This window comes from Poecilia mexicana, unplaced genomic scaffold (genome assembly GCF_051168715.1).
Source record: "Poecilia mexicana isolate PSO_F unplaced genomic scaffold, ASM5116871v1 scaffold_6, whole genome shotgun sequence".
Taxonomy (NCBI): domain Eukaryota; kingdom Metazoa; phylum Chordata; class Actinopteri; order Cyprinodontiformes; family Poeciliidae; genus Poecilia; species Poecilia mexicana.
Window position 1 is genome coordinate 5,944,849 of NW_028263375.1, and position 14,645 is coordinate 5,959,493.

At 39.6% G+C, this 14,645-nt stretch overlaps 1 protein-coding gene across 1 annotated transcript in view; it reads right to left on the reverse strand.

Moving 5' to 3' along the window:
* The window catches only part of jph3b (junctophilin 3b), a 43,107-nt gene that overhangs the window by 17,806 nt on the left and 10,656 nt on the right, over nt 1-14,645 (reverse strand). Inside the window, exons 2-3 of the mRNA XM_014996917.2 lie at nt 8,324-8,810; nt 7,495-7,860 (exon numbers count right to left, since the gene is read on the reverse strand). Of these exons, the coding sequence (XP_014852403.2) occupies nt 7,495-7,860; nt 8,324-8,810 (853 nt within the window). The remainder of the gene's footprint in view (nt 1-7,494; nt 7,861-8,323; nt 8,811-14,645) is intronic.

The window sequence follows — 14,645 nt, forward strand, 5'->3', positions numbered from 1 at the left end:
TCTCTCCAAGATGACATCAATGATTAGTCACTGGTTAATCAAGTGTCACTGTCTAGTATTTTAAAACAGAAATCCCAGGGCAGCAGCATGAATTAAAAGGACATAACACAAAAAACTCAGGTTTGATTGGGTTCAAAGAGTCAAGTCCTTTTTGCAGCACTAGTGGGATCTGGTTCTAGGCAGAATATTACAACTATTACAAAGGACAACCAAAAATGTCATGGGTTGTATTAGAATTTAAGATTTGTGCTTGTTTTTTTTTGGAGTTGGGCAGGTTTTACATTGTTTTTGGGTTGGAAACAGTCAAATCTGGCAACCCTGCCCCTTTTTAAGCTGGAGTTATATTTCAGAAAATGTATGTTTATTAAAGCAATGTCCTGTTATGGGATGCAAACAGAGTGAATATAGCAGTGACTCTGTGTGTGTGTGTGTGTGTGTGTATGTTGGGCTTCAGGCGAGCTGATGAAACGAGGTCACAGAATTGCAGCGAGAGGCTCCGACCACAAAACACAGTGAGTCACTGGTGTGTTTATCTGGTTTTCACTGATCACAGGTAGCCTAGTGACACATCGGTTACATCAGCACATGTGACTGCGCTAACGAGGGCACATCAGCCGGCGAGCGCGCAAATAAATCCTGGATTTACTGTAACTGTAACATCAGGCACATGGACGGCAGATTCAATCCCACCAGGTCCTGACTCAACCTTTACCTCCGACCTCCCGGCTCAGGTTGCAGAAACATCCCAAAAACTGGCAACGCTAGAAACACGCGCCGTCTCTAGGAAGTAAGCCAGATCCTCCTTGAACCAGTTTTCCTAAGTGCTTTCACTTTGCTCCGAGAAAGAGAATTGCAGCAATTATCCTGTGACTGTTTCACCTCTCAGGGTTTCTCCTGGAGTTCCTCAAGGAAATACCCCGCTGCTCTGTTCTGGGACATTCATGCTGAAGCTGTACGGCGCTGCAGGAATCTGGGTTAGATGTTTCTGTTGATGTGTGTGTAAGAGAGCGGAGAGCCAGGCCAGGCTAAAAGTGTATGCAGAGCAGGGTTATTCTGGAGGGACACAGTCTGATCTGCGCCATCATTCTTCACATCAGGAACCTTAGTTTGTACACTACAGTAAAATTCAAGCACTTTTCAAGTTTTTAGAAGGATTGTTTTCAAACTTTCCAAGCACCACGCTTTGGTATGACATTATATTAGGGCCACTGTAGTTTGAAAATAAGGAGGAGTAAAATTCAGACACACCTCAGAACAGGAGGCAAAGAGGAGCCTGTGGAGCTACAATAATGAGAAATTCAAATGATCACAGTTCTATTTTAAGTAGACCAGAGCTGAAAGATTAAAGTGTGAAAAAGTCTCTATGTCCACTTTAAGGAAACCAGCTGGTTGAACATGGGTAATGTAGCCATTAAGGGACGGAAATGATCAGCCAGAATACTCAGGCAGGCTGTGCAACTGTACAGGTGTACCTAATAAAATGGCCGGTGAGTGAATATGTCCCAGCTTGCCTCACAGACCAAGTGAGGACATAAAATGTCTCATCGTCCTCTGTTTCCATCTCCAACTTCACAAACTTTCTAGGTTTGAGCTTATGCGCTTAAAACTGGCAACAAAGTGACATCCTACTTTAAACAAGGACACTGTCTGTCCCCAGAAATGTGTCAAGGCTTTTTTTTTTTTTTCCCTTTCTCATGACCCTGTCCTCATAATATCAGAGCAATGTCTCCCTCAGCAGTCAGAAACTGAGGTTTAACACGATTAATGGCAGTGCATATGAATGTGAAAAATGTCAAATCTGTGAGAAAGAAACGAAGCTGAACGATTCGACCTTTTATAAGATAAAACAGAAACATAGTTGCTATAGAAAGTGACTGATTTGATTTGTTTTTTAAATTTCTTTTCTCTTCATTGCATTAGCTCTTTTCTAGATTCTGGTCATAGTGGCAGCATGTTGGAGTAACGCTCTTGAGTTTTCTCCCTCTGGTTTTGGACGCTGTGCAGCTGCAATCCCTGCTCTTACTTTTCCACTTTCGGACAGCTAACATGGTGCGTAACCATGACAACAAGGTGTTTTCACAACTGGTGCCACCTGAAAATAACTCCTGAACTACAACCCCCAAATCCCAGACAAGTTGAAGTTCATCTCTTCCATCAATCATAGCGGGTAGAGACTTAAAGAGGAGCAGCAAAAGCAAATGAGATAGATTAGTATGCTTGCTAGCAACCATTGGTCAGAGGCCTCTTCTGATTCGCTGCAACACTGACTGCTACTGGAGATTCTTCCTGCCCACATCATCAATATCCACATTGACTCTTTGAAGATTATTAGATGACAACATTTCATTTCCCTTTGGGACAAATAAATTATTGTTAAATTGAGTAAAAATCTTCAAAAAAAAAGTGATCAGAGCTCGTTCATTTCATCTTCACACACTGAAAAAACACAAAATCTTATCAAGTACTTCTGGTCTAATTTCTAGTGTAAATATCTTAGCAAACTTAGAAGTAACTTCTCATCAAGATATATAAGCTTGTTTTAAGTAAATAATTTGAAAAATGAAAACGTTCTTGTTCCATTATTCAGATTATTTCACTGAAAACATGAAAAAAACTTGTTATAAGTGAAATAATCTGCTACTGAAACTACTACTTTTTCCATTAATATTAAGGATTAAGTTAGTTTCGTCTTATTCCAAGTTTATGAACATATTTGCACTTGAAACTAAACCAAAACATCTTGGTAAGATTTTGTGTTTTTGCAGTTCAATCATGTTCAGCAGAATAATATTCCTCACAGGTTATTTTTTATTATTATACTTCTTGTTTGTTGTGATGTTTAAATTTCTCTGAGAACTTTCGTTCTGTCTCCATCTTCATTCTGCACTCCTGAATCGTTTCACACACCAACTCCATGACCACGAGGTCAGAGATGCAACACATTATTACAATTGATCTGCTCCAAGGTCAAATGCTAATCCAATAGCAGAGCTAACCCACTTTCAGACAGAAGCTTCATTCACCGTCTCCGTCTGCTGTCACACTTTCAAAATCTTCTACTTCTGTTTTCTCCTCCTTATAAGTGAAAAAATCTCCCAGGAGAACTAGTACTTTTTCAAAACTATTAAGGAATTATTAACTTAAAACGAGCTCCTATTTCTTGTTAAAATGTTTTTTTTTGTTTTTGCAGTGTAGTACAAATGTAGTACAGATACTTTATGTAAAATGTAGTGGAGTAAAAGTCAAAAGTACACAAGAAACCATCTACTCCAGTAAAGTACAGATACATGAAAAATTTACTTAAGTACAGGAACAAAGTAATTGTTGAAAAATAACTTGTTCACATCTAATCAGTCTCTCTGGTTACGATTAGAGCTGGACAATAAATCAATAACAATACATATTGCAATAGACAAATGATCAATATCAGTATGTAACATGCCTGAATATATAAAATAGTCACTGAACTCTGATCCAAAACCGCACGGCATTCTGGGGGATGTAGGCAAAGGAAAGGCTTTAGATAAGCAACTATACGGCATGAACTCACTCACTCTGGTTACCTAGCAACAACCTGTTGAGCAACTTGTAGCAGCGGTTTAAAGTTTCCACACTGTGCCTCATAACTGCTTAAAAATAAAAAAGCAACGGCGGAGAGAAAACCGTAGAAGAAGAGGAAAGGCCACGGCCACCAGTTTGGCAGGATTTCAGATTATTTAAACAAAAATCCAATCTAATTATCAATATCGACCGATATGAAATGCTTATATTGTGATATGGTTTTCATCCATATCGTCAAGCCCTGGCTACGCTTTAAAGGCAAGTCACTAAAAGTTTCTGCATCATAGCCTGACCTCAACAACTGTCTGAATGCCTTCGATGCCACCAGGCTTCAATATTAATGTGAATCTTTATCTTTAGGTTCTGGGACAGTAAATTAATTCCTCCTCTAAGTCCTAAAAGTTCAGCCTCATATCTCACCCTGAAGCTGTTAGACGCTGTGAAGCAGGTCAGGACAGAACCATTAACCCCAGATGTGCTCAGCGTTTAGCTAAATGGGAACAGGCTCCAGTACCGTCTTGCTTCGATTGCCGCCTCAACCCTCCTTAACCCTTCGATCCAGTTTAACCCCGAGCCTGATCTTATTCTGTCACCGATTCAAAATATAAAACGAAATGGAAGAAACATGATCCAGGAAGCTGCAGGACTGTTTCCTCTCAATCAGGACGCTGCAGTTAGCTTAGCATCGCTAATAAGCGAATGTTCAAGTGTTCAAGGACAGAATGAAAGTAAAAAGGGTTATTGGGACAATTAATTGATTAATTAGATTAAAATACAATAATACAATATTAGAAATGTATTAAGTCATGAAAACAAACAATTATATTAATGCTTTAAATAAGAAAATAAACATGTGAACCACCTGACTTAGCATGAATACAGTGTAGGGTCGATGTGTTGATTAATTTTTGGATTAACTGATTAATAACTTGAAGCAGAAGTTTCTTAATAGGAGATATTTTTTTTCATTTATTTTACAGAATTTGAACTGGATTAAGTTAAAACTGCCACCTGAAGAGTTCTGGGAAGAATATATTTGCAGATAAAGACTTTTTTTAATTTTAAATGCAAAATTTTTATATATTTTGTACAGTTTTGGCTTAATTTCTGCTCTGACTGTGTTGTGTTTTTCAGTAAATGGACAGCAAACAATTAATCGACTACTAAATTAGTTGATGATTTCACTAATCGACTTATCACGATTAATCCGATTAATCATTTCAACTGTAAAATGGATGGTCTCACTTTTCGCATTGAAATGTTGCAACATCTGCAGTCTAGTTGTGAATGTTTCTGCATTAAATCTCCCCATCTGTATGTTTTATATGGTTCTGTTTCATTTTAATGGTGTATTTCTAGAAATTTGTGATAAATGAAGTTATTAGAAGTGTAGCGGAATACAAATATTAAAGTTCACAAAGCATGGGCGTAGGTTTGGGTAGGGACGGTAGGGACATGTCCCGACCAATATTCACGGGATATGAAAAAGTCCCGACCAATTTTTGCCATATTGGCTCAAAGAACGTGGATCTACGATCTTTGATTAGCAGCAACAGGCGGTGCGCGGAACGGAAGCTTCTTAGTTTGACATTTATTATGAGCCTCCGAGACCGTGTCGGAACGGTGCTGTCGGGGGGGTGGGGGGAGGGGGGGTCAGTTGAATCGTCGGACGTTCTTTGATTAGCTGCAAAAGGCGGCGGCTAGCTGGGCACACGCGTCTCCTTCTGAGTCTCCGAGACCATGTCGCCACCAAAAAAGAAAAGGACAGACATTAGAAGTTATTTCGCTACGTCGGCTGTAAGTACAGTGAGTGGACCCATAAGTTAGATATCTATCACGCAACGCATTTGTTGTAAAGTCCGGTGTTTAGTAAGGTCAGCACTGAATGTGAGGTAGAATAGGTCTGTTAATTATGTAATATTTTTCACATAGGATGCTCAGACAGCAGAGCAGAACGATGGAGAGGTGGCTGGAGCTTCAGGGCTCCAGGTGAGGTGTTAGTTCTCAGATATGAAATATACTGTGAAATTATCTCAGTAAATATGGCATTTGAAGTGTTAGTCTTAAATTAAGTTAAGCTAGTGTGAATACAAACCAGGTTACGCTTTGTTTGCTCTATAGGAGGCAGTCAGTGTGAGTGCCAGTGACCAGGGAGTATCCAGAGGATATTTCTTTTGATCTTACTTGTAACGTTTGCTGAATTTTGTAAAGGAAAAAGTAAAGTGTTCTTGAACTGATCTGCTGAGTATGACTGTATCTGGTTGTATACACAAGATGTATGATATGGTTATGGTTGGGGGGAGGGGGTTATTAAGCCAATGTGGTTTCCCCCCCCTTCTCAAAAATGTTCGGTGCTCTTGGGCATTTCACTGTGCTGGAGGGGGGGGGTCAAGGTCCCCACCAAAACTTAGACCAAACCTACGCCCTTGTCACAAAGTATCTTCAATTGAAATTCACTGTTAATATCTCACTAAGAGAAAAAACTTCAAAGATTGGGCCATAAGGAGCTTTTTTAAAAAAAATAATAAAGAATAATCTGATTCATAAAATCACTTGTTTTTGTTCTTTTATGAAAATACTGAAAATTTTGGTTCAATCCTCATTTTTTTCCCTGACGTCACTGCAGCTGCATGAGAAACCTTCATGTTCCCAAAGAGCAGGTTTTAGTAAAAGCTGGGAGTGTGTTCAGTCTTTTAAAGTTGTGCTACAGAACGTTGTGTTGTGCACATAATCATTTCTGCATGTGCTCAGATTTAAAAGGGTACACCGCATCCTCAACCGAAACGGCTATAACAAATATTCACAGACCATTACAGCTCTACTGATTAACAATGCACCACTCGCACATGGCAGCTTACATTTTTCATTTATTCGGTAATCTAATCAAAATAGATGGCAATAAAAACGTTGCTTTGACTTATTAACGACAAAGTACTTGAAGAAATAGCAGCTTTGGACTTTTTGAGTCATTTTATTTCAGTTTGGCTTAACGGCAAGAATTTCTACAAAAAGTATACTTTGCAAAAAGATTCCATGCTTTTTCTTCATTTAAATTTCTGGGGACATGGGTGTGGTCAAGAGACAGAGGGGCGTGGCCAAGATACAGAGGGGCGTGGTCAATAGACAGAGGGGCGTGGCCAAGCTTACCTCTGCCTCTTGGCAGAGCGACGCTGATGAGCAGAGGGGATTAAGAGAGAGAAGCACTGCTGCCAACTTAGAGACTTTGTTGCAATATTTAGTAACTTTTGAGATCCTCTAGTGACTTTTTCAAAAAGTAATTAGTAACAAATCTTGCAACTTTTCTCTGTAATCAGAAACTTTGGCTGCGAACATGAGAAAGCACCAGTCGCTAAGGTATGCTAAGGCTAGTTAGCATGGCCACAGATAATGGCAGATAAATTGTTTTCCTGTAATGTCTCTGTGCCAGTAGCACATTTAGCAGCGCATTTACAAAGGTGATTGACAGCGCTGTGTGACAGACATCAACCAAGCTGAAGAATTGTAGAACTGCACTCTATATTTGAGAATTAAACAAATGTAAACATGTCACAAAGAGATGGCATCATCAAGGATCAATTTATATAATTTATCTGCAAAAAAACTAATTTAGGTTGAAGTTCAACAAACTGTGGTGGGAAATTGTACCATGTGCTATGTGGATGTTGTGGTGTATTTTTATTGCTATTTTTTTCATGTTTTGTATTTATTTGCAAAGCAAATTCCCCCTTGGGAGACAGTGAAGTTATTTGATCTGAAAGTTAGAAGCATTTCTAGATGCTTGTGATGTTCCTCTAGTGAAGAGCATCGGACCTGAACAGGAGGATTTGGTCCGGTCGTTCTTATTTTACGGTAAAAGCTTTAAAGTAAAATGATTTTCTGAGGATTTGCCATTGAGATTTCTCCAACCAAACCAGAACCAGTCGGACTTCCTACCTGGACAGAGCGATCTCGGCCTTCTGCCGGGCGATGTCCGCCGCCTTCTGGGCCCCCTCCACGGCTCGGTCCACCTTCTCCCGGATTTTGCTGGCGCGGAGCGGGATCAGGTTCTTCCGCTTGCCGCTCACCAGGATGTTCTGCTTGTACTTCCCTTCCTCCTTGGTGCCGTCGGGGAACGTGGTGCAGCCGTAGCCGTGCCGCTTGTTGCTCAGCCACTCGCCCTCGTACTGCAGCCCATCGGACCGCCGACTCACGCCGAATCCCGTCCGCTTGTCGTTCTTCCACTCCCCGCAGTACGTCTCCGTCGCCGTGGCGTCGACGTCGTCGTCCGCAACTGCCAACTCCGCGTCTGCGTCTCCGAGGCTGGAAAGGGCAAAGGTCACAACTGTTTTTGTTCTTATTTTAAAACCATTTCTTATCTGGGAAAACAAATACGCTCATCCACACAGGGCCGGCCCAAACCTTTCTGGGGCCCTGAGCAGATTTTCATTTTGGCCCCCCACAACAACATATCAACACCAGGTGCTTCATCAATCCTAAACTTCTCCGTCTGTGTCACAATAACAAATTTTGCAAGGAGATAAATCGTCCCAAAAGTTACTGTGATAAATGATCATGTTATTTTGAGACCATTTTCAAGTAATATAATTGTAATGGCAAAATAATGTCAGAACACATTCTCAAAAATTAATAAACTTTAAATTTTAAAGAACATTTACCACTGGAACTGGTTACCACCCATTCCTAATAAATGCATTTTTACTCTGAATAAAATGTCATCTGTAATTCCAAGTATTTAATGGTTTTAATTGCTGATTCAGGTTACCTGATGGTGGAGTTGATGTCCGATGCAGCCGAGGAGACGGTGCTCATCCCAGCCTCGCTCCGAAACGAGCTCTGTTTGGACCTCTGCGACGCCAGAGAGCTCCTGGACTCGGACTTCCTGAGCTTGAGGCCGGACAGGATGGACCTCCGGAACAATCCTCCTTTCCTCTTCCCCTTCAGCAGCTCTGCCTCGCTATGCGCCGTCAACACGAAGCCTCCGCGGGACACAGCGGGGCTGCTGCCGCTGCTGCCCGTGCTGCACATGGAGACGCTGGTGGTCAGAGTTCCCGGAACTGTGGGCGGGCCCGGAACCAGGGCGCCCGTTCGGTCCAGCAGCGCGGTTCCATTGCTGTGCTCCGAACCAGAACGGAGAGAGTTTATGGAGGTGCGTAAAGGAGAGCGGATGACGGCCGCCATGCCGTATGGAACGCTCTGCCGGACGCCATAGCCGTGACGCATCCCTCCGACCCACTGGCCCTGAAATGTTCCTGGAGGAACAGACCAGAACAAACACGGGTCAGATGATAAAATACAACCAGAACACAAGAAACACTTTGAACTGCCATAAACAGGATGGAAACCGCTGGTTACCGACTTCAGACTAGCCGTGTTTCCGTCACATTTTTATGAGCATGCTGAAGTGTCACAGTGGAACTACGGCTTATTAGGGTCATTGTACATGGAAAAAAAGAGCAAATTTTCACCAAAAAACTAAGAAACTTTGAAATTAAACTGAGAAATTTTTCTGAAAAAAAGAGAAAATTTCTAAATTTGAAAAGTCCAAAAATGTGCTAAAAAAATTCAGAAGTTTCATCTCATAAATTGTCTAGTAAAAATCAGGGTCTTTCTGGATTTAAAAAATTGTAAATTTGCAAGAAAAAGCTGAAATTATGAGAAGTCTCAAACATTTTCTAGAATAAATGTGGAAATTTATGTTTCAAAAGTTTACAAGAAAATTTTTCATACTTGGAAATTTTCTAGTTTTATTTCTAAAAGATTTCTCAGGTTAATCTCGAAATTTCTGAGTTTTTTGGCACAAATGTTTAACTTTTGAGCTTTTAAAACTCAAAATTTCAGAATTTTTTTCAAACACATTTTCAATTATTGAAACTAAGAAATTACAAAAAATTTTCATACAAAATTTCTGAGATTAATCTCAAAATGTTTTGGCTAAAATTGAATCACTTTTCCCCCCTTATTTAGTAGTTTGAAGTTTGAAAAAAGTGACTATCCACAAATGTATCGTTTGTTATTGGATGTAGACCAAGATGTTCCGTTGTAACAAATAAGAAAAAGTAACTGCAGTAACCAGCATTCAACCTAAAGTGGGCAGCACTGAGGCAGTTTTAGGCAAAATATTGCAGAACTAAACAAATTGTCAACTAATTTGCGCACAAAAACAAAAAAGAAAACAAAGGCATAAAATCAACTATATAAAACAAAAATAAAGTTATTGTTGCAATGAAACAGATTACCTACTGGCTTTAATTAAAAAAAACAAGCATAAAACATAAAGTTAACAAAAAGGAGAATATTGTGAGTTTGGCAGGAGAAACAAAGCATCTTGTTTATTTTATGATCATTAAATTAAGCTGAATATTTTTGATTATTATGTGTAAGTTTAATTTTTTCAGATTTCTTTGCAAAGTTTAGAAGTTCTTGTCGTCACACTCCCTTCATTCATACCATTCCTGCTGCAGAACAATCCCTGCATCTCCGAGTTGCTGGAAAGTAGGCCATCAGTGTGTGTGTGTGTGTGTGTGTGTGTGTGTGTTTCCAGCTTTCCTCTCTCACACACTCTCCAGCAGAAGTGTGTGTTCCAATCGGAGAGCAAGCGATCCATCCCGCCTGCCAGCCCGACCCCTCTGATGTAACAGCACTCTGATTCATTCAGGAGCAAACGCACGACTACATGCCCATATAAGGACTGCTTCCACGTCCTGCGTCTGCATCGCAAACAAACGGCTCCCTGCTGGGCTCGAGGGTTAGGGAAAGCAGGAAGTGGTGAATGGAGCCAAACTCACACACACTGATCCGCGCGCCAAGCGGTGCCAACTCCAAACCTGCCCCCGTCATCGGGAAGATCTGCCCCCATACCTGCACACACACACACACACTCACACAGGGCCTGTGTCCGAGACAGATGGGCAACACATCTGGCCAGCCCTTTGTAATCATGTCAGCACACAGATGTACGGCCATATGAGAGACGGATCAAAGAACGCACACACATACGTGAGCAACAGCTTAATGAGATTTTATCAAATGGATGCTTTACTGCTGGAGCAGAGCCAGGAGGAAGAGAAGAAGAAGAATCGGGAAGAGGAGGAGGAGGAGAGCGCTGACTGTGCAGAAGGAAACCAGACAGGGAGCTAAGCAGAGTCCTGGATATTAGGAGACAGTCGGCACGTTTGTTAAAATAAAAACACTAAAATCAAGAAAAAGACCACATCTGATCCTAATATCCGACTATTAGGGGTTTTATTATGATGGTGTGTTACACAGGGGGAAAAAAGGAGGAGTAAATTTCTGCCAAAAAGTTTCAAGTTTAGTCTCAGAACATTTGTAGAATTATTTTTGGTAAGTTCTGAGTTTCAGTAGTTGAAAATTTATGCCAAAACAAACAAACAAAAAAACAAAAAAAACATGAAAATTTCAGTTTCAAAATTTGAAAAGTCTTTAGAAAAAAAAGCTTGACATTTTTGATCATATCAGAAATTTTCTAGAACAAATTGGAAATTTCTGAGTTTGAAAACGCAAAAAAACCTGAGAAATGTTGTGATTAATCTCAAACACTTTCTGCAACAAGTTAGATATTTCCACGTTTCAAGTGTCAAACATTTTCTAGAAAAATTCATTCATCTTTAGTCCCACTGATTACAGCAACAGTGTCTTCACAGACCTGCCTACAAAATCAGTCCTCCAGCTGCAGCTGATCCAGAACGCTGCTGCTGGAGTTCTGACTAAAACCAGGAGGATGAGAACATCACCTGGTTCTGAAGTCCCTACACCGGCTCCATGTAGCTCAGAGAACAGCCTTTAAAATACTGTCGTTAGTTTATAAATCACTGAAATATGCACCACAATACATTACAGATCTGCTGTTGTCATAAACTTCCAGATCCCTCAGGTCTTCTGGTTCTGCTCTGCATCCAGAACCAGAACTAAACGTGAAGAAGCAGCATTCAACTCTATGCACCACAAATCTGGAACAAACTTCCAGAAAACTGTAAAACAGCTGAAACACTGAGATCCTTTAAATAAAGGCTAAAACCCACCTGTTTAGAGCTGCTTTTGAAACATTATAAATGAAACATTAATCAACATATTAGATGTGTAGTGATGAAACTGCTTGACAAAATATAATGTTTACTGGTTCACTGTGTCTTTTATGACTTTTTGATGCCTTGTTGCTGAAATGTGCTACACAAATAAACTTGTGATGATTGGAAATATGACAAACTTGTGAATTGTTTATCCAAAGGGCTTTTCTGCCCTCCTGAAGTCAGGCTCTCCCGGGTGCCGCGGTGCTGCCGACGGCAGGACTTGCAGCCTGATCAGCTGCCAGCAGCGAGTGCAAATTAGGGAATATATGTGAGGCAGCGTGTGGGCCGTTGTTGCTTCTTGGAAGCGTTTACTCGGAAACGTCGGAGTAAATGAAATATTTTCTCCGGCTGCTGGTCGCTCTCCATGGTGCTGAAAAATCAGCAAGGAGCCGTTTCCCATCGCATTCAGGTCTGCTTACAGTTAGAGCGATGTGGCTTAAAAATAAAATCTACGACTTGTTTCATGATCTGAGCTCTGATTTTAATTAGCTAAAAAAGAAATTACAAATAACTGAAAATATTTTCAAAACGTGGCTTTTATTTCAATCAACCCCTCTGTGAGTTGTATGATGGAGTATCAGGGCCAGGCTTCAAGAAAGTTTAATTACAACAAAATAATCATGATATTAGCATAAATAACTATACAATTTTACCATAAATTTCTAGGAAAAGTCTTTTTAATGAGGAAAAATGTCAAAAAGGTGCAGAAGAATATACAAAATTTTGACAAATTTCTGAAGAAAACCTTTGAAACTTAGAAATGTCCATGTTTTTTCTAGAAGATTTGAGATTGTTTTTGACAGAAATGACCAACTTTTCAAAGTAAGAAATGTTCTAATTATTTCTAGCAAATTTTGGACTTTTCAAACTCAAAAATTTCTGAGTTTTTTCTAGAGAATTTACCACAAAATTTCTGAGTTTTTTCTAGCCAATTTTCAACCTTTCAAATTAGGAAAGTTTCTTGTTTTTTCTAGAAAATTAACTTTAAAATTTCTGATTTTTTTGGCAGAAATGTACAACATTTTTTGTTTCTCCAGTGGCCCTAATACGCCATTGCTTTTATATTTTATAGTAGGGTTGACTGGAATTCAAAGTCCAAATAAACAGAAACTGTAAAACCTGTTTGTCAAACAAGATGGCCGCCCTCTGAATTATGAAAACTCATGGAGCGCATTGGTGAAAAAAAATCCAGATCTTCAAAAGCCAAACATTTCATTAATCAATAAAATTGATTCATCAGCCAGCCTTTCTTACAGTTCTGTGGGGAAAATATGAATCTGCAAAATGAAATCTCTGACAGGACAGAAACGAGGCAGTGGTACATCAGGTCATCTTCTCTTTACGGTCGCGAACCCATCACTGCTGCGCTGACGTAAAACAGACCTTTTCAATGTGACAAGGCTTCAACCTCTGGCCTGTACAGTTGTGAGGAGAATCCGCTTCGCAGCTCACCCGTCAAAACAATTTCCCTGATTTCTGCCTGGAGGCCCCAGTGGAAGACGCTGCTAAATCATACGGGCCTCAAACCGGGCCACTGCGTCTGCAGGCGCGAGGTAGTCACACAAAAACACTGACAGCGATGAGATCAAGAATGTAGAAACACTGAAGCGGTTGGATCACGTGCCAAACAACAAACACGCTTCCTGTTTGAGTTAAAAACCATCTGAAGGTTTGTGTTTCACTGAGGATGGAAAACCTGTCAAATTCTTTAAATATGGTCTTACTCTATACTCTAACATTTCATTCATCAAAAAGCTTTCTGGTGACGCAACTTTGGAGTTCAGTCTCGTCAGAACAGCGTTTTCAAAGCAGAAGCCACCAGGGGGCGCTGTAGGGGCCTCAGAAAGTTGGAGAGAAGATGAAGAAAAAACTAAAAATAAAAAAATGAATTGCATAAACTTCTAAATCTTTTCTCAACATAATTTTTGTTTTATATTATTCAATTATATTTTTAATTAAATATATGTTCAAATAATTGACTTAAGTGTTATTTCTGATTCTCATTTTCTGATTGGCTGCCAGGGAAATTCATTCAACCCAAAATAACCTGACTACAAAAAACATAAGATCTGTGAGAATAAAATAAAATTTGATATGAATAATATAAAATATTACATATTTTCTTATAATCAAATGTTGAAAAATGGCATTGTCTGGTAATAAAATCATAGTATTTTATCCGATAGTAAAATTTTACGCCACAGAACTAATGGCATCTAAAATCAAATGATATGACATAGCATTATGCAAAATGAATGGAATAATTATTGAATAAAAACATTCTAAAGGTTGATGTTTCTCTATGCATGTTGAAGAAACATACGTATAGAAACGTATGTACAGAATGTAGGTGTCTGTAGGTAATGACACCTACAGATCATGATCTGTTACTGTGCAGAGGAAGTTAACCCCCATTTGGGGGGAAGTGGCATGGAAACGTTTGGAAACCCATGATTCAAACAGCCTCCTGGGGACCAAAGAAAGTTTAAAGTTCAGAACTGCAGAAGCCATTTTAATGGGAGGTGAATCTAAAAAAGTACAACAAACATTTTAAATATCCAAAATAAATAAACAAAACAACAGAAAAAACAAATAAAATGAATTGTGAGTCTCTGGAACCAAAATTGTCCTTCAAGAAAAGGGTTTGTTGAGACCAAAGCACCAGACTGAAGACTTGCATCATCCAGTTTCTGGTAAAAAGAGAAAAACAATAAATTATGCAAAAGGAAATTAATGAGCTTATTTTAGTTTATCATGCAATTAGACGTACTTAGACTGACTGACTTACTCATTTCTTCACCTTTAAGATATTAACAGTTTGCTAATGGGTCTTAGTATATTCTGGCCCAAAATGAAAACGAGTTTGACACCTCTGCTCCAAGGGGGGTGAAAAGTTAATAAAATGTAGCAACAAAGTTGATAAGTAAGCGACAGTGTTTGGCCACGCCCCTCAGTGTCTCTTGGCTCCGCCCACTTTGGTGGAATTTTACAAACCAT